Source organism: Triturus cristatus, chromosome 6 (assembly GCF_964204655.1).
Source record: "Triturus cristatus chromosome 6, aTriCri1.1, whole genome shotgun sequence".
Classification (NCBI taxonomy): domain Eukaryota; kingdom Metazoa; phylum Chordata; class Amphibia; order Caudata; family Salamandridae; genus Triturus; species Triturus cristatus.
The window spans coordinates 427,711,241-427,736,035 of NC_140589.1; the positions used below are offsets into that span (position 1 = coordinate 427,711,241).

General features: G+C 45.9%; 1 protein-coding gene across 1 annotated transcript in view; it reads right to left on the reverse strand.

Annotated features, from left to right (window-relative positions):
- The window catches only part of CILK1 (ciliogenesis associated kinase 1), a 422,614-nt gene that overhangs the window by 247,596 nt on the left and 150,223 nt on the right, over positions 1-24,795 (reverse strand). The window contains exon 10 of the mRNA XM_085610842.1: positions 2,022-2,339. Within this exon, the coding sequence (XP_085466968.1) occupies positions 2,022-2,339 (318 nt within the window). The remainder of the gene's footprint in view (positions 1-2,021; positions 2,340-24,795) is intronic.

Sequence of the window (24,795 nt, forward strand, 5' to 3'; positions counted from 1 at the left end):
TCACTGTTTGTTGAACTGCAATACAGTACATGGCTGATTTTAGTAGCGCAACAGAGTTGCATCTGCTCAGGTGCTCCTCCCCACGCAATAGTAGCATGTTAACCATTAGAGCAGCAGTTCCTAACCTGTGGACCCCAGTTGAGGCAGCAAAACTTACTCAGGGTGTCAGCGACGGTTTAAAAAATTAACTTGTGTTTGCTGATTAATTAAGTACATTTACAAAAATGCGAAATAAAAAAGTTTCAAAACACTCAGAATGTGAAGGAATTTGAAATTGGGAGCTAAAAGTTTAGTTGATATGCTTATCTTTGTTTTGTGGGAGCAGCGCAAGTACAACAAAAGGAATCTAGAAAAGACAATTGTGTCTTCAATGGAAGCAGTCACATCCACAGAAAAAAGAGAGCATGCATTTGGCGCAAAAAGGAGAAAGTGATGTGCTAGAATCTTGAATATCACTTAATCTTTTAAAAATTAAATTATATTTTAAACGCTCATGTTAAAATTATGCTTTTTGCATATTTGTAAATTAAACACAATATTTAAAAATGTGTGTATTTGTTTCATGTACACTTGTTTGTGTAGGAGTTTGACGTTCGAAATATAGAAAACGTTTAGGCTTCCACCAATGATTCAACACGTATCCACAGATTTAAAAAGGGTAAAAACCGCTGCGTTACAGCAAACAACAAAGAGACTATTTGCCCACCTGTATTGATTGGGATAAAACAGCAGGAGTGACTATCAGTTCTGCAAGCAGGTAACCCGAGAAATACCCAATGGCTTGGATTTCTTTTTCTCCCTCGATAGTTTGAAAGCAAAGCTAGTCAGAATTTAAACTGATCTAACTGCTATTTTCCAAATCTTCGGGTCTGCGGTGATTATCAATATGAATTCTTAACTACATGACTAGTTTCCTGGTGATGCTCAGGTAATTCACAGATCTCACCAACCCTGGCCTCAATGGTGCCCCTATTGTGTCCAAGAATTTGGATTTGTTAGTGTAATAACTGTACACATAACTGCACAATCTGCTGCAGCTCTAAATTATATTTTCGAACATCAAGACAACAGGCTTATCTTTGAAAAACTAAACACAGTCTTTCCTAGTCCATCACCTGAGAAAGATATCACTTGGGAAGAGATTCAGGAACAGGGTGGTCATGGTATTCGCACTGCTTGCATATGGTTGACTGGCTTCTGTCCTCTGCTACACCCAGAAGCGGCTCAGGGCAGGGAAAAGAGGCGGGGCAAAACCCACATGCGCACTGAAGTTAGTGCAACTACCACTCCCCTCAGTGACTGTCGTCACTGTAGCCCTGCCCCCAAAACTCTGCACAAGGAAAATAAAACAGTAGTAAAACGAGTTTTAAACCAGTTTTATTATCGTTTTATTTTTCATGTTATGGAGGGTGCTGGCAGGGGGGGCGATGCTCCTCTGCCATAGTGGAGGAGGCGCCCCCGGCTACACATGTTGCAGGGCAGTGTTTGAGGAGCCTGTTTTTCATGCCATGGTGATCCTCATCATGCTAGTACTCGTGGTAGCAAGTTATTAAAGTAAGACTCTAAAGAAGACAGCTCTACATCTTGTCAGTTACGTCACATAGGTCAATTCCGTTTTATATATCGTTTTATGTCCTTCTGGGAAACTGTCTTTTCAGCTAGTAATGGGCTGCAATAGTTGAGTGCCTCAGATTCTGAAAATTTGCAAGGGAAATCCATTTGCAAACTTAATAGTTTACTGGACAGTCATTAACAGTTTAATTTAAAAACTCTTTTTATTGTAGGCAGACAGAAAAGGGCAGCAGTTCAATAGTCATTTGGTATTTTTAAATCCTTACCGACCTATTTACGACACTGACCTCTGTTACATATACATTTAGTGATATAAACATCAATGCAATTAAACTTCTAGTAATTTAACACAATTTCAAAATAGTTTTCATGTTTCTGAACTTTGAACCCTAAAATTTAAATAATTATACAAAATAATGTCAAAATTTAGCAATTGGAAAACCACCTACCTGGTTTGGAACCTTTGTGATTAGAGCAGGCAACTGTAGCTGATGGGTTTTATCCTTCTCTCGCAAATGATGCACGTGCTCACCAAATGAAGATTCGTTTTTAAAAGGATATGTCAGGGATTGCTGTGGCTGGCTTTGTTTAAATGTTCTGGGTAAAAGATGGGCACCAGGTTTAATTGGTGGATGTGCGGGAGGTACTGGTTTAATGAGAAAAGGCACTTGCTTTTCTTGTAGAACCTTCTGTTGATCACCCATCTCCTTTATGCGCTGAGGGGTGCCAAGGGCCTGATCAACATGGAAGTAAGGGTAACGAAGAGCCTAGCAAAAATATAGAAACCGCCGTAAATATCATAATGATGTAACAGTAAACTAAATGTTTTCAATCTACATTGCAAAGCCATTTTACAATTTGTTGGTCCAAAAGAAAATGACTGGTCATACGAATATATACACTCTCTGAACAAGATAAGCACAAATGTAAATTATTTTTTCATCACTTGAATAGCCACACATTATACTAACTTTTAACCAATATAGTACAGTGTGTAATTAATACAATTCAGAATTCTCAATTTTCCTCTATTTGACATTTTATTAATAGGTTATTTGTAAGTAAACAACAAACAAAGTAAAAAACAAGTTCAGTATCCACTCAATAAAAACAATTTGAGAAATAACCTAAACTTACACATCGACCAGCCTTACCGCTTATAATAGATACCATCGGCAACTAACGAACTACAGCACCCACTCACTATAGCTCGCGCAATGGTTGATGATGATGTAATGTAATGATTGGAACATATATAAGCGCAAGTTTACTGTAATGAAATGCATGCAAAACCCTAATAAAAAAATTGAAAGAAAAAAACCTAAACTTACACATCAAAAGGAGAAGGAATAAGAAGGATAGTCAAGATTAAATAAACAAATTACTAACATAAAAAGAATGTGAAGGAGCACAGCACTCCAGAAAGTCATGCAGTAACATGACATACATTATTCTTTCTGATTTGGGTTGAATGAGACAGGGGTCAAGCAAGCCAGATTAAACATATAATTAATTGAAAAGGTAATATCAGATTTTGATTTAATTGCTCAATGTTATCCTTTTCCTTTTGGTAATAGAGTTTAAGAACTAAAGTCCTTTGACTGCAAGATATGCCTTTGCTAGGGTGATCTTTTACAACAATCAATTTTTTAGAAATATAAACTATTGCAGTTATCAAATTAACTATCAACACGAACCCATTAGGGCTTAACTATTCTACACTATTGAATCAGAAGAATGCTTGAATTACTTACCGGTAATTGCTTTGCTCCGAGTACTCTTACCTCCCTTCTATTCATTACACACGAGGCATTTCTGCCTCACCAGACACCCGTACTACGTGATTTCAATCCGAAATAAATATACCCCTCCATCCTCCTGTAATACCGGTAGGTAATTGAAGCATTACCTAATTGTCCCTCCCTCACTTCCCTTCATTACACACATGAGATGTACAAAGCCAAACAGGACAACCAAACTGGAGATGCACAAACACACGTTTATTTGAATAACTCAGAGAAAAAGCAAGCACTTCAGGTACCATAGCGGATAGAACCCTAATACCAAAAAACGCAGACCGGTCAACTTCCTGGACAGTCAGGCAATGCGAGACAAAAGTCAAAGGGGAAGCCCAGGTGGCCGCTCGACAGATCTCAGAAATGGAAGCCTCCTGGGCCTCTGCACAAGAGGTCGCCATTGACCTATTGTAACAACCCTGAACCCCCAAAGGGAGAAACCGGACCAGCAGACTTGTAGGCCAGAGAAATCAGAGTCCGAACCCACCGGCTCAAGGAAAAAGTGAAAGGACGCAACCCCCTATTCACTGAACCAGAATTCACAAAAAGGGAATCGGAAATCTGAATGGAAGCCACCCTTATCAGATAGAGAGCCCTCCTGACATCCAAAGAGTGCAGCCGCACCTCAGACTCTGAGGAAGGAGACTCAAAAAACGAGGGCAGAATCAACTCCTGGTCCTGATGGAAACTGGGAATCAACCTTAGGACGAAAGGAAAGGACAGGCCACAAAATTATCCTGTCATCAAAAACCCTACAAAAGGGATGCTTGAAAGACGCCTAGTTCACTCAAACGCTAGCAGAGGAAATAGCCACCAAAAAGAACGTTTTAAAGGACAACAAACGCAAATCCAACGTTTTAAAGGACAACAAACGCAAATCCATTGAAACCAGAGGCTCAAACGGAGGAGACATCAAGGGCTTCAAAGACAGGAGGAGGTAATGCTATTTCTTCTCACACTTACAACTACAGCATACATTTTTCTAGTAACTTCACTTTTTGGAGTACTGAAGGAGTGCAATGAATTCTGCCTGTTTTTTTGCTCGACCAGTCTGAAAGTAAAACCAAGACCTAATTTATTTTCATAACCCAAAATCTGTTACCGTTTTTTTAATTGTGATATCTAGGTTTTTCCAGCATGTCGGTTTTTGTCCATGACCTTATCAATGGGCATATTTTGATATTTACAGATTTGGGGTGATTAACATTATTCCACTTCTTAGTCCAAAGGGTTAGTAGTGCATGTTTAATTAAGTGTACAAGTTGTACAAATGGTTTCTAATCTGTAAAAAAAATTCTGACATTTCTTTTGAGAGACAAAGTGATGTGCACAATTTGTTTTATTTTAAGTTCATTCCAGACTTGTCCACTTCCTACGATTACTTTTCCAGACCAAACCACAAAGTCAAATAAACATTTGTCTTGCTCAATTATCATTTCCAGATAGGCTTGCTAAATAATGTTGCCTGAAATGGTGGTGCCTACGATTTTCTTTACATATCTGACAAAAGTTTCCTTTGGCAGCAAGCTTTGTCTCAAGTTTTACACCAGTCTTATGGTAGGTATGGGTTAAATAAACTGTAAAAATAAAAATACAGGTGTGGTGGTCTTGGATTTCTTGGAGCAAATTGGGGATCATAAGTATCTAAATCTACTCAACTGAGTCTCTGGCATTTTTGAGGTAGTCACGGTGATCCATCCTGGAGGGATTTGTCATCTTTTATCGGACCATTTTCCATGCATTGTGGATCCACAGACTAGAAACGCAGCTCTAAGGGCTAAGAACAATGTAACCAGGTATTGGAAGGTGGGAATTTCTGTGCTTGTTTCAAAATAGCCAGTGGAAGCTGGTTCTGAATATTAATATTAATTAATATGTGCATCACACTTCTACAACTCAAAAGCCTTCCTAGCGAGAGCATCTCCGGCAGTGTATCCTGGTCACTCACAGGCAGTGTCATCTTAAAATTGCAAGATTTTGTTTCCTGATAAGAATATTTCTTTCTTCTAAATAGTGGCAGCAGCACCCTATCCTTTTTACCAGGGGTTCTGAGTCCAAAAATAAGAAGACCACCTCAATGCTCAGAAAATAGGATTATCTTAGATAATTACAATAAACGAATAGCACTACTAAGTACTCAGTACTTGATTAAAAACCTCAAAAAGAGGGGTGGACTTGTAGAACAAGATGAATAACACTGTTGCAGAAGCAAAATGAAAGAGGAATCCTAAATTGGTCTTGGTTCAGAAGAAATACAGCCTGCAAGAGGTTAATTGGGATACCCCACTAGAGAAATCCCAACTACGAAGATGCCGGACCCAGCGGAATCTGAGTGAGCAGGAGAACTCAGAAAAAACAAGACCCATCTCCATCACAACCATTAGTGATCATACTTTCCTGCATGGATTTGTAAAAGCCTATGCACGTCCCCTTTCTAAAGCCTTTGGCATGCTCACACGCTGTATTGTTTCTGCAAGTGCGTGCTTTGCGCGACTTATTTTATAAGTTACACGAATGTGACATTTGCATGTGCATTACTGTTAAAGACCATATTGTGGTATTAGGATTCCAGATGGGTCAGTGTAGGTAGTATTAGTTCAAGGTGAAGTTAGCTCATGCAACATGGTGGTGGGGGATCTTTTTTCCACAACTAAATGTGGGCAACAGATACTTCATGTTCTTTATAAACACAGGCGGTTTAGTAGGTCATATCTATTAGGTTTGTGTTCTTTGTTAGTGGTTTGGGCCTGGATAGGTCTGCTTTCTCTGCTTTACTTTGGTACAGCACTGGCAAATGTAAGTAACAGTGCTCAGCTATTCTGTGTTGTCACTCAGAATGCTCATGGGTTTGCATGCTCAAATCAAACAGGTGGTGTCCTCAAATCAGCTAAGAGATACTACCCAGATTGAATATGCTACTTACCAGTATGCATCTGTTCTTGGCATGTAGGGCTGCTGACATTCATATCTGTGCATAGATCGCCGCCTAGTGTTGGGTCCGGATGATTGCACATTGTTGTCCTGGAAGAGTCTTCGAAGTATCACGAGATAGGTGGCTCCTCCCCTGGACTACAGTGCGCATGGGCATCCTCTCCATCCTTAGATTGTTTTTCGCCATTGTGGCAGTGATGGAGTAGATATAGTAAGTGATGACCATGCTATACAGTAATTCTGAGTGCTGCAGCCGCTACAGGCGCCGGGGAGGAGGGTGGGCGATATGAATGTCAGCAGCCCTACATGCCAAGAACAGATGCATACTGGTAAGTAGCATATTCAGTTCGAGGCATGTAGGCTGCTGAATTCATATCTGTGCATAGATTATATAGCAGTCCCTCCATTAGCGGCGGCTGCCCGTGCCAGCTGCAGCAGTCTGAAAAAGAGTTTTGAGAACAGCCTGTCCTACAGCTGCCTGCTGTTTTGAGTGTACATCTACACAGTAGTGTTTGGTAAATGTATGTATAGTGGACCATGTGGCTGCTCTACATATTTCCTGTAAAGGAATGTTTCCTAGGAAAGCCATGGACGCCCCTAACTTTCGTGTTGAGTGGGCTCGTGGGGGAATCGTTAATGTGCGTTTAGCTTTTTGATAGCAAATTTGAATACATTTAAAGATCCATCTGGCTATCCCTGCTTTGGAAATGGCGTTGCCCTTGTGTTGTGGAGAAAAGGCAACGAAAAGTTGTTTTGTTTTCCTAAAATCCTTTGTTCTGTCTATATAGTACATGAGGGCCCTCTTTACATCTAGTGTATGGAGCATTCTCTCTGCGACATTTTGTGGATTTGGAAAGAAAACAGGCAGTTCAATAGTCTGATTCATGTGGAACTGCGAGATCACTTTAGGCATGAATTTGGGGTTGGTACGTAGTACAACTCTGTTTGCGTGAACCTGTATGAATGGCTCTTGAACGGTTAGTGCCTGGAGTTCACTAACTCTTCTTATCGAAGTGATTGCCACTAAGAAAGCTACTTTCCAGGTGAGGAATTGAATCTCACATGAATGGAGAGGTTCAAAAGGTGGACCCATTAATCTGGTGAGGACCACATTGAGGTTCCACACTGGTGCCGGTGGGTGTCTCGGGGGAATCACCCGTTTGAGTCCCTCTAAGAAGGCTTTAATGGCAGGCACTCTGAATAAAGAGAGGTGCTGCCTGTTTTGAAGATAGGCTGCTATCGCGGTTAAATGTATACGTATGGAGCTGTATGCCAGATTGCATCGGTATAAGTGTAAGAGGTAACAGATGATGTTTTGAATGGATGCGTCCAGCGGGTTAATGTCATTGTTGTTGCAGTAAATGACAAACATTTTCCATTTAGCCGCATAGCAAGCTCTGGTTGTGGGTCTCCTGGCCTCCTTGATATCCATACATTCAGGTGGCAAGTTTAGATAGCCAAACTCTAAGACTTCAGGAGCCAGATTGCCAGGTTCAGCTGTTGCGGATCTGGGTGCTGAATTTCGCCATGGTTCTGTGTTAAAAGTGCGGGTGTAATCCGCAGCCTTTGATGGGGCACCATGGAAAGTTCTAGAAAGGTGGTGTACCATGGTTGGCGTGCCCATGTGGGAGCAACTAGGATGAGTGTCAGTGAGTGTTGTCGCAGTTTGCGTGCCACTAGCGGTATTAATGGCGCTGGGGGAAAAGCGTACGCAAATCTGCCGGACCAGTTCATCCATATCGCATTGCCCTGTGACTGTGGATGTGGGAACCTGGCGGCAAAGCTTTGGCATTTTGCGTTTTCGTTTGTGGCGAATAGGTCTATCTCTGGATGACCCCACTGTTGGAAGTACGGCTGGAGTACTGACGGATGTAGCTCCCACTTGTGCATTTGGTGGCTGTGTCTGCTGAGCAGATCCGCCATCTGGTTGTCCTTGCCCGGGAGGTGTTCCGCCATGAGGAATATGTTCCTCTGAATGGCCCACTTCCACATGCTTTGAGCCAGATGAGACAACTGTGGAGAGTGTTCCTCCCTGCTTCTGTATGTAGTACATTGCAGTCATGTTGTCCGTCCGGATCAACACGACTTTGTTGCAGAAGTGTACTTTGAATGCCTTTATGGCTAGGAAGATTGCCATCAGTTCCAGAATGTTGATGTGCATCTTCTTTTGCTGTGTGGTCCATAGCCCCTGCACTGTGTAATTGAGTACATGAGCTCCCCATCCCTGGAGAGAAGGCGTCCGCCGTCAGTATTATTTGCGGAACAGGCTCTTGGAACGGTCGGCCCTTGCAAAGGTTTTGTGGATTCCACCAATGCAGAGAGTTGTATGCCCGACCGCTCACCAACACTAGGTCTGTTAATTGTCCTTGAGCCGGATTCCATTGACGTGCCAAGCACTCCTGAAGCGGGCGCATATGTAGTCTCGCGTGCGGGACTATGAAAATGCAGGAGGCCATCATGCCTATCAACTGCATGAACACTCTCGCTGGAAGGGAGTGTTGAGGTTTGAACTTTGTGATCAGCAGTTGCATGCTGTTCATCCTCACTAAATTTGGCTGAGCTGTGGCTGTCAGAGTGTTTATGGTCGCGCCCAGGTACTGGCGTACGTGTGCGGGTTGAAGATGTGATTTTGGGTAATTTAGTGAGAATCCTAGACTGTGAAGAAGGTGAATGGTGAGGGACATGTGGCTGGCACATTGCTGGGCTGACTTTGCCTGAACAAGCCAGTCGTCCAGGTAAGGGAAGACGTGAATGTGCTGTCTTCGTAGATGTGCAGCCACTGTTGCTAGGCACTTGGTAAAGACCCTGGGTGCCGTCGTTACGCCGAAGGGGAGAACTTTGAACTGATAGTGGTGATCCTGAATAGTGAACCTGAGATATTTTCTGTGTGATGGGTATGTGGAAATACGCATCTTTCAAATCCAGTGTGGCTAGGAAGTCTCCCTGACTGAGTAGCGGTAGAACCTGCTATAGGGTGAGCATATGGAAATGCTCCGACAGAATGTAGTGGTTGAGGGGTCTCAGGTCTAGTATAGGTCTGAGAGAACCGTCCTTTTTTGGGATTAAGAAGTATAGAGAGTACACCCCTGTCCCCTGTTGGTTGACGGGCACGACTTCTATTGCACCTTTTTGCAGCATACTTAGTACCTCCTGCTGCAATAATGCCAAGTGCTCTACGGACATAGGACGGTGCTTTGGCGGTATGGTGGGTGGAGTGGATGTTAATTCTAGACAGTAACCGTACTGGATAATGTCCCTCACCCACCTGTCTGTGGTGATGGTTTTCCAGACTGACAGGAACTGCTGGAGTCTCCCCCCGACAGGTGTTATGTGGTCGGGGGGCAGTGAGAAGGCGTCACGGTTTGTTTTTGGGGGGAGGACCTGGTGTTGCCGTACCCACATCCTCTGCCTTTGGTGCTGGATCCACGATATCCACCTCTATTGGTTTTATCATAGTTACTCTGCGTACCCCCTTTAGTGTACTGCTGCTGGGACCCCTGACCTCTAGCTGCTCCTCTATTCCCGGGGCGACGAAAGGAGCCACTACGAAACTGCTGCAACTGCAGAGCCCCCATTGATTTTGCAGTTTCAGTGTCTTTCTTAATTTTTTCGAGAGTAGTGTCAACCTCAGGGCCAAATAAATAGTCTGGGTTGACCGGTTGATTTAAAATATTGTTCTGAATCTCAGGCTTGAAGCCTGAGATTCTTAACCATGCATGCCTCCTCAACATGACGCTTGTGTTGATGGCCCTTGCTGCAGTGTCGGCTGCATCCAGTGCGCATTTGATGGACGCATTTGTAAGGAGTTGTCCCTCTCTGATAAGGAGCTCCGCTGCCTCTTTGTATTCATCTGGCAAATGTTGTAGCAGTGATTCTAGTGTGTCATAGTGGGACCTATCCTAACGGGCCAGGAGTGCCTGGGTGTTGGCAATGCGCCAGATGTTTGCCTCTTGCGCAGCTATCCTTTTGCCTGACGTCTCCAGCACTTTGGACTCCTTGTCGGGGGGAGGAGCATCACCCGTTGTTTGTGAATGGGCTCGTTTGCGAGCATTAGCAACAACCATGGAGTCTAAAGGTAACTGACCCCTAATGTACATAGGGTCTCTGGGTGCAGGCTTGTATTTCTTTTCGATTCTGGGGTTCAACACCCGTGCCCTGGTTGTTTCTTTAAAAATGTCTTTTGCAGGTTTTAGAACTCCCTTCAACATTGGCAGAGTTTTGACGGTTTTCTCAGAGGAGGCGAAAGTGTCCACTAAGAAATCTTCTTCCACAGTGTCAGAATGGAGTTCCACTCCATGATTGGCAGCAGCCCGTTCTATGAGGGCATTAAAGGCAGCAGTGTCCTCTGTGGGAGACGTTTTTATATTGTAAAGCTGCGTGTCAGCAGGATCTGGTGCGTTACCCTGGTCGGTGGGGTCATCCCATGCCTGATCTGGGTCTTGCATGTGATCATCAGGATCGATATCCCCAGGGTAGGTGGTATCATCCCCTATATAGTCCTCTCCTGCGTCTGCCTCGGAGTGCGTAGGAGAAAAGGACGGTGGATCCTGAAGGAAGGGTTGAAAGGTTTCATGAAGCACTGGTGCGAACCCTGCCGGCAGTTTGTGTTTCAAAGGAATCTTGTAGGAGTCCAAGCCCTTCTCTGGTGTGATTTTCCGCTTGCGGAGCATCAACCTACCAGTGTCGGCGTCGATAAAGTGTGCCTGTGAAGGCTCGATATCGATGTATCCAGTGGATAGTGACTGTGTTTGGCGGACATGTGTCCGAATTTCTAACATTTTCGGTGCCTTGGGCGGCGGCAATCCAAATGTGATGTGCGCCGGCGCCGATGATTTTGCGGCCTTGTGCGTTTCGGGACCAGACGTAGGTTGGAGGGTTGCCCGGTCTTTGATGCGTTGTAACGACGCGGAGACCTGTTGCAAGGTGAACGCAGATGGCGCTTTGGAACCAATAGGCACCTTGGAGGCAGGCGTCGAAGCGGCATCCGACTTATTTCCAGTCTTTGGGTCGTCGATCCGAAGGGAGGTATCGACGCTCGTCGGAGTCGATGACTTTGCAGGCGCCGCACTCTTCGATTTCGACGCAGACGGGTCGACCACCTTGACCTTGGTGGGTTGGGCCGTAATCTTCGGAGCCATAGGCCGAGGCGCCTTGTGGGGACCGAGGGCCTTCTTCTTTGGCTCGGCACCGGGACCAGTCGCGGTGAGCTCGGCACCGAAATCTCGTTTGGTGCCGATGACTTGTGCCGGCGTCGAAGGAGTGGAGGGCTTCGAGGCCTTCGATCCGATCGCAACCTGTTTCACTTTCGGTTTCGATGGAACCGGTGCGACGGACGGTTTCGGTTTCACTGAAGGAAATCCAGTCGTCTTCGATATTAATGGCTCCTGTGAAATGTTCGAGGCCGGGCCTTGAGGCGGGGCCGATGAACCGTGTGACTGATCTTGGGTAAGGCCCGCAGGCGATCCCTCGACCTGAGCCTTATGACGACTTTGTCTCTCGGCCTCCGTATCGACGGGTTGGCCTAGCTCTTCGCTGGAGCTATCTTCCTCGGCCCCAAGGGCCTCATTGTAGTCTCCTACCTCTTCGACGACGTCTTCGTCCTCAAGGATCACCTCATCATCGTCTTCCGATTGGGAGTCATGTTCGGAAGCGTGGCTGGAGTCTATGTCTTCTACGCTCTCGGCGTCTTCGTCCTCGGTGCTGAAGATGTTGGCCGGGGCAGGCGCCGATTGCTGTGCCTCCAATCTCGCTGCCCGTCGATTCCGGAGAGTCTTCTTCGAGCGGAACCGGGCGCAGGCCATACATTTCGACTCATCATGATCCGGTGAGAGACACTTGTTGCACACCGGATGGACATCGACTTGTGGGTATTTCGCATGGCATAAAGGACATCTCTTGAAGGGAGTCCTCAATTCCATCGTCGATCGAAGTTCGATGTTCGGACCAAAGCGGATACGAAAAGCGTGAAGAAGGTGCTAAAACACAAAATAATCTGGTCGATACCGAACGGGAACAATACCGACGAGATCTAAAGGCCTTTGGCCTTAAACTAAAGTTTCCGAACTTGAGCTAAGATAAGCACATCCGAACCCAATGGCGGAAAAAAACAATCTAAGGATGGAGAGGATGCCCATGCGCACTGTAGTCCAGGGGAGGAGCCACCTATCTCGTGATACTTCGAAGACTCTTCCAGGACAACAATGTGCAATCATCCGGACCCAACACTAGGCGGCGATCTATGCACAGATATGAATTCAGCAGCCCACATGCCTCGAACATAGTAATGCTGTCAGAAACATTGGCTTGGTGCCAACTGCAAAATTTGTGGACATGGTGCTAGCAAAGTTGAGGATGCCAATTATGAAGACAGGGACGCTCTGGCCTCAGACCGTGAGCTCCTGCTGAGAAAGCATGATTATATATACCAACCTTGAAAGTAAAACTAAACGCTTGAACAAGTGCATCCATTCAGGAAACTTAAATCTATAAACCCTTCATTTGTTGCTGTGAGCTGGAGACCCTAGATTCACAGGGCTATAATTTACACTGCAAAACTCCGATTTTCACTGCAACAAGCTCGATTTAAAAAGAAGCAACATCAATGACTCCACTTGTACCTTCTCTTATCTAGCGAGGTCTTGTTCAGTGGCCCCCCCTGCGCGAGTCTCAGTTTAAAACTACACACACAGGCAATGGCAGGCTTCAGACATGGTTAAAGCTCTACTTAAGTGGTTGGCACAATCAGTGCTGCAGGCAAACTAGTAGTATTTATTTTACAGGCCCTGGGCACATGTAGTACCACTTTACTAGGGATTTACCAGTAAATTAAACACATCAGTTGGGTGTAAGACAATTTATCATGTTTACAGGAGAGATCACTATCACCTTAGCACGGTTTTTCTTTTTTCTTTATTGATTACTTAAAAATACATTCAACAAACATAACAGGTCATGTTATATAACATCTTTACAGCACACAGTACATTCTTAACATTATTTTACTTTTGCATCCAAGTATTTTTTCTCATTATCCTCTTCTGGAGTGTTTTACGTTTACATCTCTTACACGCTCATCATATTCGGGTTAGTTCGTTGATAGGTTGTGAGCGGTTCCCAAAAGTCTTTAGGCTTTGAGGCCGTTGGTAATTCCTCTTTATACGTTTTAAGAGTGTCTCTGCAGTATATCATGTCCATTAACCAGCGTTTGTCTGTAGTATACATTTTACTTTTCCAGTGCATTGACACCATTCTTTTCGCTAGTAGTAGCGCTATTACACCAAGTTTTCGTTTGACTGATTTTAGTTGCTTTAAAAATCTCAATAGACATGTTTGTATTGAACATTCTATTTTACAATCCAACATGCAGCTTAGTATTTGTATAACCTGTTCCCAGTATAACTTGACATTACTACAATTTCATGCTAAGTGAATGAAATCCGCGTTGTCTACCCTGCACCTTCGACAGTTTGCCTCTTCTCGTATTCCATATGTCTGCAATTTTGCTGGTGTGCGGTAAGTTTTGTGTAACTAGTTTGGGGTTAGAATTTCCGTTAGTGTACAGCAGGACTGCCAGTCTTCTGTACTTAAAGGAGTGTGTAGCAATGTATTCCATCTTTCCTGCGCCTTACTAGTGCCTTTTGCTATTTCAGTCTGTATTGCCCTAAATAATTTCGTAACTATGTGGCGTGGTATCCGAGTTAGTTATTACCATTTGTAGCGGCAATAATGCGGGCGATTTGCTTAGGAAGGTTGGATATAGCTTTTTGACTGCTGCTCTTAATCTGTGGTATGTAAATTTAAACAATAGCAATTGATTGCTGATATAAATTAAGTCACCAGGTTCAAGGAATGCTCACTCTTTGTATAGGTCTCCCATTACCACTAGACCCACTTGTTGATATCAGTGGCAAGCTAAGCTACATTGTGCCACTAGATGGAGGAGCTCGCTATGTGCCATAGTTCAATACAGCTTGATTTTTTAACGCCAATTATGATGCTGTTACCTTACTCTTGGCCATAGCCACAGTTTAGGGCTAGTGCCCATTATCTGTCCAGTGTTTTAAACAAAATTCGGTCACTTCAGATTCTAAAGTGCTGTGCGAAAATTGAAACTGTGCAAAATTGATCAAATATTTCTCAATAGAGTGTGCTAAAATGTAGATATACAATTAATCACATTATGTTCAGCAAAACCTGAGCAGCAACCATAAATACATAACCAATTTGATTAATCACATATTGGCCTATTCCATTAAACATTATTGCCAATTTACAAATGGACATGCAGATCTTCCTCAGTATTGAGGCCATTGGGGATCTTGCAGCTGAAATATAAAATGTACCGGACTCCAACTGCCACAGGCACCTTTCTCTGTTCCCTCCGCTTAATCTTTGTGGCACCTGGTCTAACACAAAGTATACTAAATCTTCTACCTTGTTTCTGTGGAATTGTTCAAAATGTCTGGCCACAGGATATGCCTGATCTCTGTTGTTTATGGCTCTAATATGTTGTAGGATAAGTTGGTGAACTGGTAAAATAGTACTGCCTATACTCATTTTGAGACAGCTGCACCTTAGGGCGTATACAACAAATTGACTCTTGCAGTTCAGTGGCATCATAATCTTCCACTTTCTGTGTTTTTTAACTTTGTTTATTTTAGTAAGTTACCACACATACAGAGCAATTTACAATATTGTGATTATTAATACGATCCACCCTTCATCATACACAGATAGTAGATGGTCAACAATAGGAACATTTGTACAGACAGTTGTAGAAAGGTTCACACTACAGGAAATGAACAGGAATGCTCTCAATATGCATTGTGCTCTCTCTTATTAGTATAACGCAGGCACAGATAGCAGGTTTGGTTACTGGGTTTGGGAGTTGATAGATGCTTCTAATGTAAGGAGATAGGTATGTAGCGGTTGCCATATGTCGCGGGGTCTGGACATGGGCTGCTGTAGATTGGCATAGAGCTCGCTATTGGTGTTACAAGGTATTACTCTTAGTCCATGCATTTCTGGTGGGTAGATATCTACTTTCCCATTGTATTACAATTTCTCTTTTGGCTAGCAGCAAAGCAAGAGCAGTAATGGGACACAAGCCTTTTGGGATATCATGGGCGTATCCCAAGAGTGCCAGTAGTAGAGAGGGTATAATGGAAGGTTGGGTCATATGTGCTAACTCTGTAAATATTTCTTGCCAATATTGTGCTATCTTATCGCACGTTCATGTTATGTAGGCAAAGTCCGTGAAAGTGGAGTGGCATCTGGGACAGTCATGTGGAAGAGTTGGGTCCAGTCGGTGCAATTTAGCTGGCGTAAACGTATGCCCGCCAGATAAATTTAAAATGTAATAATTTATGGTGGTGGTTGAGGGATATCAATCAGGTTTGTGTGCAGACTTTAAACCATTATAAGTCTGTTCGTGGGTGTCCTAGATCCTGTTGCCAGGCGGTAACTATCTTGGCGCCCGAGCAGGGAGTAAGCCAGGCTAGTGTGGTAGAGTTTAGAAATTAAATGATCACCTCCAGAGTCCTTAATAATCAAATGTCAGAGGTGGAAAGTCGTATGGTTCTATGGGGTAGCTGGGGACCGGGGCTTTAAGTGCTCCATAGAGCTGTCTCAGCGCAAAGTGGTCAATCAGAGGGTGGTTTGGAAGGATAAGTTACTTACCTGTATTCCTAATTCTCTTCCAGGGGTATCCTCATCAAAGTCATAAGCATATGAATATTCCCGCCCATGTGCGGGACCCCGGAAACACTATATATAGGAATAATGAAAGAAGGCATTGCCAGCACAAGGGCTGCATTGTAGAAACAGTGTAGAAAGCTGAAAAGCTAACCCACATAAACACTCAGACAAACTGGCACCGTGCCTTCAAGGCAGCCATATAACAAACAAATGATGGACGGAATGCTGACAATGCAGACATTCTCCCCCAGTCAAGAGATCTGGGTTAAATCCATCGTTCTTTTGCCCACTACACCACCCCAGTTTAGACATGGCCATATGCAAATCAGTCTTGACCCTGTGCCTCATGGGAACAGTCCAGCCCGAACTGCCAAGCCATGTCTTCCCTGGACCGGAATCAAGCATCCTAGGACCGGTTTCTGGCTATCAGCCGTCATCAGCTAGGATAGCTTGACTCCAGTGGCGTAGTGAGCACGGGTCCCACGTCTGGGAATACCCATCCCACTTAGGGCGAAAAGCGTTACAACAAACAAATGATGGACGGAATGCTGACAATGCAGACATTCTCCCCCAGTCAAGAGATCTGGGTTAAATCCTTCGTTCTTTTGCCCACTACACCACCCCAGTTTAGACATGGCCATATGCAAATCAGTCTTGACCCTGTGCCTCATGGGAACAGTCCAGCCCGAACTGCCAAGCCATGTCTTCCCTGGACCGGAATCAAGCATCCTAGGACCGGTTTCTGGCTATCAGCCGTCATCAGCCAGGATAGCTTGACTCCAGTGGCGTAGTGAGCACGGGTCCCACGTCTGGGAATACCCATCTCACTTAGGGCGAAAAGCGTTACAACAAACAAATGATGGACGGAATGCTGACAATGCAGACATTCTCCCCCAGTCAAGAGATCTGGGTTAAATCCATCGTTCTTTTGCCCACTACACCACCCCAGTTTAGACATGGCCATATGCAAATCAGTCTTGACCCTGTGCCTCATGGGAACAGTCCAGCCCGAACTGCCAAGCCATGTCTTCCCTGGACCGGAATCAAGCATCCTAGGACCGGTTTCTGGCTATCAGCCGTCATCAGCCAGGATAGCTTGACTCCAGTGGCGTAGTGAGCACGGGTCCCACGTCTGGGAATACCCATCCCACTTAGGGCGAAAAGCGTTACAACAAAGCATGACACCCAGCTTCCCATCATGCCTCAGGGGCGACAGTTAGGGGAGTTGTTCTTTGCGGATATCCGCAGACCATTTTACAAAGAATTGCATGTATCATGTTCACTTGCCTGGGGAGGCGGGTGGGTTGCTTATGACTTAGGTGAGGATACCCCTGGAAGAGAACTAGTATTACAGCTAAGTAACTTATCCTTCTCTTCCAGGGGATCCTCATCAATAGTCATAAGCATTTGAATAGAATAGCAAGCCCATTCCCTCATCCTGCAGGCAAGTAAACAGAAGTACCATTAAGATACACAACAGCCATATGGCCTACAGAGACTCCAATAGGTTAGCATTGAAACAGATTGCTCAAGGAGGCCTGGCCCACTTTGGTATCTGCCCTGGAGTCCGAATCCAGACAGTAATGCCTGGTAAACGTATGTACCGATTTCCAAGTTGCAGCCTTGCAAATCTCAGCCATCGGTACATTGTGCAGAAATGCAACCGTAGCAGCCTTAGGGGCGGCAAACAGAGGCTTATTTGCCATTTGGTAGGCCAACTTTATGCAAGATAATATCCATCTTGAAATGGATCTTTTAGAAGCTGGGAAGCCTGTTCTAACAGAGCCATAGTTGACAAACAATTGATCAGCTTTTCTAATGGATTTCGTTGCAACCAAATAAAACTTAAGAACCCTCTTGAGGTCTAGTGAATGAAGAGACTTTTCCGCTGGAGTGGTAAGATTGAGAAAGAAAGAGGGTAAAGAAATCGTCTGATTAACCTCGAACAGACAACCTTGGGCAGGAAGGAAGGGTGAGTTTGCATAACCACTTTATTATGGTGGAAAACCGTATAGGGTTCTTTAGAACAGAGCGCTTGTATTTCACTTACTCTGCGTGCGGATGTAATTGCTACTAGAAAAGCTGCTTTCCAAGTAAGGTGATGCAATGTAGCCTTATGAATGGGTTCAAATGGAGGGCCCATCAATTTAGACAAGACTATATTCAACTCCCAAGGAGGAGAAGGAGGTCGAACAGGGGGATAAACCTTATTCAACCCCTGTAGGAAGTCCTTGACCACTTGAAGTTGAAAGAAAGAAGGTTGGTTAGGTGATTTACGATATGCTGTGATGGTCGCCAAATGTACTTTTATGGATGAATACTTCAAGCCACATTTGGCCAGGTAGAGTAGATACGGCAAGATTACCACCTCTTGCCTATTCACTGGACTCCAACCATTACGGATACACCACAAGTAAAACCTTTTCCACTTAAGAGAGCATGAAGTTCTTGTGGAAGGTCTCTTTGACTCCCTTAAAATGTCCATGCAGCTTTGAGGAAGGTTCAAATGTCCGTACTGCAGGACTTCAGGAGCCATGCTGTTAAGCTGAGTGAGGGAAGGCTGAGATGCAGAATCTTCCCTCCCATTTTGGTGAGAAGGTCCGGCCTGCACAGAAGTCTCCGACGCGGGCGAACCGAGAGTTGGCGAGGCCAGTCCGGTGCTAGGAGTATCATTTTCATTCGGGATCGCAGGAGTTTGGCCACCACCTTTGGAATGAGAGGGAGGGGTGGAAAGGCGTATGCAAACGTCCCTGACCAATCTATCAAAAGCGCATTCACCCTCGTTCCTGGTCAGTAAAACCTGGATGCGAAGGCGTGGAATTTTCTGTTTTGATCGTCTGCAAAGAGGTTGATGAAGGGATGACCCCATTGATGAAAAATTTCCTCCACCACTTCGTCGTTGAGCACCCAGTCTTCTTGGTCTTGGAAGTGACGACTGAGGGCGTCTGCTCGTACGTTCTACTCTCCCGGCAGATGGACTGCCGTGATCGATAGGTTCCTGGCTAGCAGCCAGTGCCAGATCGCCTGGGATTCGAGAGACAGAGGGCGAGAGCGTGTTCCACCTTGTTTGTTCAGATAAAACATGGTGGTTGTATTGTCCGTTTGTACTAGGACAGATCCGGATTGAATTGACGGGTGAAAAGCCTTGAGGGCTAAAGAACCGCCCGCAGTTCCAGCATATTGATGTGATAAGTCTGTTTTCTGTTGGTCCATCTGCCTTGAGTTTGCAGATGACCCAGATGTGCTCCTCAGCCCTGAAGTGATGCATCCGTGATCAGGGATTGCTCTGGCAAAGGTTGGTGAAAAGGGACTCCCACCAGAAGGTTCTGTGGTTGTAGCCACCAGAGAATGGACTTCTTTGCTGCAGGAAAGAGGAGAATCCTGTCGTTCCACTGGCCCGAGGATTGATCCCATTTGTCCTCTAGATCTTTCTGCAACGGTCTCATCCTCAATCTGACCTTGGATAGGAGAAAAATGCAGGAGGCCATTGTAGGAGAGTAGGGTCTGCTTTGTATGTTCACCCCCACTTTTTGCTTTTGCTTTACTGGTTTTCGACTTAGATGTGGCTGTGGGCCTGCTAACCAGACCCACAGCCCTGCTGTTCTCTCTCTAAATTGATACTATGTACTTTAGGTGCATAACCCATTTGGATAGGATCACCTTATTGGCCCCTGTACAGTGTACCTTAGGTACCCAGGGCATAGGTGTACCCTAGGCCTACCAGGGGCTGCAGCATGTATTATGCCACCCCTGGCCTGGCCTTCCATTATGACACAACTGGCTGATCACTCAGCTGGGGCAAGGTCGTGTAATCACTCCTTGCTTAGGTGTAGTATTCCTATACCTAACTTACCTATAGACACATGTGTACCTATCAGCCACTCCTATGGCAGGCCTTAACAATCCTGGAGGCAGAGTGCTTGGTAACATGTGAGATGGTGCTCTAGCATGAGCTGAGCCTGTCTGCAGCTTTTGGAACCATGTCCTTATAGCTGTTCGATGATATAGCCTACCATATACTCTTAAAGTGCCTTATAATCTTAAACGGTTATGGTAACTGTGGTTTGGCTTTATCAAAACATGTCGTGTAAGGTGTCTAACACTTTGGAATAATACCCCCATCCCATTTCTGGGGATGAGGATATTATCCCTCCCTTCTAGAGGGAGAAGACATGTTGTAACCTACTTACCCGGTTAAAGTTAACCAGAGCCCCAGCATCACAAAATGGATGCTGCTGCCACAGACACCAGTCTGACCTCCTGCTGCTGGGAGTGATCCCGGCAAGGGAGGCTTGGACAATAGGTTTCCTGCCTTGGGAGGTGCGAGCACCACCCCAGACAGACCTTAGTGTATTGGGGCAGGGAGGGATGAAAAGAATGAGACATGCCTGGGGCACACAAGGTGTCCCGTGCATAGTCCAGTTCAAACCGGTGCTGGGGCACTCCAGCCCCAGTCCTGGCGCGAAACTGGACAAAGGGAAGGGGGTGTAACCACCCCCCTCCCAGGTCCCACCCATAAGGCGTGACCTAGCAGGCAACCCAGCCCCCCAGATTAGTATAAGAGTGGTAGCTGGGCCCCAGGAGATTAGATTATCCTGAACCTGCAACTTGAACAGAAACTCTGGACCTTCGACATTCGGCGAAAGAAGAAGACTGAAGAATCTCCCTTGTGGCCAAGGAGTGGCTACCCTGTGCAAACAGGCACCATCAAGAGACTACCCTTTGCTTTGCTGAGGTTCTACGAGGGACCGACTGCAGAGCCCGACCAGAGCCTTGATTCCCAGACTTCTCCGACCCTGATCCAAATCCACAGCCGAGCTGAGATCCGTGGAGGAGACGAGAGACGTGGGACCGGCTACCTGGGAAAAGTGGCTAGTATCTTCCAGCGCAGCTTCTGAGGCACCCTCGAAGTTGTGCACCGGGGATTGAGAAGCCCCAACCCCAAGCACCATCTGCACCGAAGATCAGCCCCCCACACTCCACCAGTCCTGCGTGGGGCCCTTCTGCATTTTCCTGCTTGCCGCGCCTGTCCGGTTGCTTGCCCGTTGGCTAGTGGCCTTTGTGACGACGCACCCTGAAATCTTCACTGCTGGTTTGGCTCCTCCAGACTGGCTCCCGCTTCCTTGCAAAAGAGAAGCACCCCAGACCTTCCTGGTCTGCACCAGAAGCAAGTCCTCCGTTCTTCGTGGGTTCCGCTTGCCAAGGCTTGGTGAGTCCTAGTTCGACTTCGACACAGCCTTCGTGGGACAGCTCGCCTCCTGGTCATGGTCGTCCTCGACGTCTCCTGGTCCCCGTGGCAAGCGACAAGTTTCACCTTCACCTGCAATCTTCACGACATCGCTTGGTTCCTTCCTGGTTCCACGTGGTCACTGGCTAGTGACCTTGACTCTGTCCCTTCTGCTTGCAGGTATCCTCTCTTCTTGATCCCAGCCTTGGGATCCACCGGACACTCTTCACTGACTGCCTGTCAGCAACTTTCCTTCAGGCATCCATAGAAGTCCACGACGAAACCCGACGCAAGTTCACACCTATGCACCCGCAGCCCGTGGGCTAGGTAACTTGGGTACTTCGGTGCTCACAAGGGTAGTGACTATCCTAGGGTCTAGTTTCCGAGTCTCGACTCTCTAGCTGCTTCAGAAGTGTCCTTAAACTGTTAATGTCTAACGACTAGTAATTCTATCGACTTTTACGCATTACGCGTGAGTGTTTCCACTCTGCACCTGAATCCCGTGGGCCTCCCACTTCCTAACTGTTGCTAGTGTAGTGTAGCCCCAGCGATTCCCTAAGCCTAGGCCTATCCTATTTCCGTGACAGTGGTCCTTATACCACTTCTTTAGTATATGGTTTGCGTGGCCCCTAGGGCCTAACTGTATTACTTACCTGTGTGACTTAATGTATGCTAAAATAAGACTGTGTTGTACTTACCTCTAATCTCATAAAGAGTGCTGAGGGTTTGACTAGAATAAATACACTTAATTTTATATATATATCTGTTGTGGTGTCCTTTCATTTGGTATGCAAGGGATTATATATGGTATCACAGCTGGATTCACATGCCATTCAGAGTTTAGCCTAAGACTGCTCTTGTCCATGCTACCACTAAGATAGCTGGTCTATAAGGTTGACTTTACAACCAATCACCATAAGGGTTGTTTGGACTGATATAAGGTGTACACTAGAACTAGTGACATCATACATCAGGCCAACTTCTCACAGCCATCGAGTCCAGTAGAGAAGCCACCTGTCTCACTGATGGCTGATTAGTTTGAAGGATGATGTTGCCTTTGTCCCTCATTGAGGGCAGTCTCTCCGCCGAAGGAAACACTTTTCCGAGGTCGGAGTGGATATTGGCACTCAGATAGTGGAGTGATTGAGTCGGTTGAAGGATCGATTTGTCCAGATTGACGTGCAGGCCTAAGCATTGAAGGAGATTCATGCAGATGTGAAGGTGTTCCTGCACCATGTGAGGAGATAATCCCTTCAAGAGCCAGTCGTCTAGGTATGGATACACAAACAGGCCTTGGCGATGTAATGCTGCTGCTACAACTGCCATGCATTTTGTGAATACCCTTGGAGCTGATTTTAGGCCGAAGGGTAAGACTTTGAAGTGGTAATGTCTTGTTCCCACCATGAATCGCAAGAACTTGTGATGTCATGTTGTGATTGTAATGTGAAAGTACGAATCTTGGAGGTCCACTGAACACATCCAATCGCCTTTTTGTAGATGTGGGAATATTTGATGGAGCGCCGACATCCGAAATGTTTCCTTTTTGATGCATTTGTTCAGAGCACGTAGATCTAATATAGGTCTGAACTTATTTGGTTGGTCTTTTTTCTGAAGAAGGAAGTATCTTGAGTAAACTCCCTTTCCTCTCTGTGCAGGAGGGACTTTTTATATTGCTTGTTTCTCGAGAAGGGTCGACACTTCCTGACGCAAGAGATCTAGATGTAGCTGACGAGAATTTATCGGAGGAATGTCTCTTGGGGACGCACAAAAGCGTAGTGCGTACCCATTTTCTAGTCTATTTTGCACCCACTGATCTCTTGTTCTGTTGCGCCACTCTTGAATGTAACTTGTTGTACTACCTCCCACTGGAGTGTGCAATGGTGCTAGAGGAAGCAGAGACTCATTGCTTCCCTGGAGTTTTTGTTGCGGAGAACTGCTGTTGATGTCCTCCTCTTCCCCTTGGGGAGCGTCGACCTTGGTATTGGGATTTACCCTGTTTGTTTTGCGACCATTGAGGGGTTTGAACCCTCTGTTGGTTACCTCTCCGATTGTAGGGCCTGTACCCCTTCCTAAACTTCTTTTTCTTCTCCAGGCCCACCGCCTTTTAGGTGTCCAATTTGGCCTTAATTCTGGCCATTTCTTCGTCTGTGTGAGCCCCAAACGGTGAAGTGCCAGGAAAAGGGAGATTCAGTATACGCTGCTGTGCATCCGGTTTTAACGCTATAAGGCGCAACCAGGAAGATCGTCGTGCACATATGCCATGTGCATAAGAGTGAGCTGCCAGAGATACATCATCTGCTGCAGTGCTGATTACCTGGTTGGCCACCAGAGCACCTTCCTGAATGATTTCAGAGAAGTCCTGCTTATCCTCCTTTGGAAGTTTGTTTCAAAAGCGTTCCAGTGAATCCCATAGGGACCTGTCGTAACGACCCAGCAGGGCCGCAATGTCGGACACTTGTAGAGAAGACGCTGCCGAGCCACAAGCCTTCCGTCCCCAAGAATCTTGTGCTCTACTCTCTTTATCCAGAGGAGCGGAGGAGGAAGATGCAACTGCATGCGTCTTGTTCGCTGCTGCAATAATGACAGAATCCGGAGGTGGATCCGATCTAAGGAAAAGAGGATCTGAAGCAGCTGACCTGTATTTTTTTTATGATCCGTGCTGGAGCTGCTTTAGCCGATGATGGGGCTAGGAAGACATCCATTACTGGCTGAATGATCCCAGGGACCAAAGGGAGCAATGGTCTAGCCGCAGACTTTTGATGGTTTCTCGAAAATAATGGACGTGGTCGTCTGAGTAGCTGACATGGTGATGCCCAGCTTCTGAGCTCCTCTGGTGAGAACATGAGGAGAAGTGTTCACATCATCAATGGGCGAAATTCTGGAAGGGGGACAATCTTTCAGGGTAGGTGAGTAATCCCTCTTGGGTGAGTGTGTCGAAGAGGATGACCAAGACGGTGTATGCCGTCTTTTGTGATGCCCCCGAGTTGACCTGCGTTCAGGGGATCTGGCTCGGTGTTTTCTGGTCCGAGTGGTGGGTGATCTGTCCACTTCCTGCACAAGGCACTGTAAGGGAGATCTGTGCAGTGGGCTGGAGTATTCCGCAGGCCGTTGAGCGTGACCTGTGGGTACTGTCTACCAATGATGAAGAGGTTGCAGCCATCTGGGATGGAAGGAGATCACTGTCTCCTTGGAGAACCTCTTGGCGGTGATCTTGTAGGCTCCTGTGAATGAGCAGAAGCACTGCGTGATGACGCAATCGTCTGGGGTGAGCACCGAATAGAGTGGGAGGACTCTCTATGGCTTCTGGAGTGCGATCGCGATGAGCGATGTGACGTCGATGGAGAGTGTCTTGACGTTGACCGGCTCGGTGTCACCCTTACTGGTGAGTCCCCAGAACCTGTTCGTCTCCTTGACGTCAATCTCTGTGTGTTTCGACGTTGTATGGCGTGACGTCGAATGCCTGGAGCCCTTAAACCTCGCCTTCGACGTTGTGTGTGGGAGACCTCAACGATGAGCGATTAGACGGAGAAATCCTTCTCGACGTCGATCTTTCCCTCGACGCTGACCGTCTGT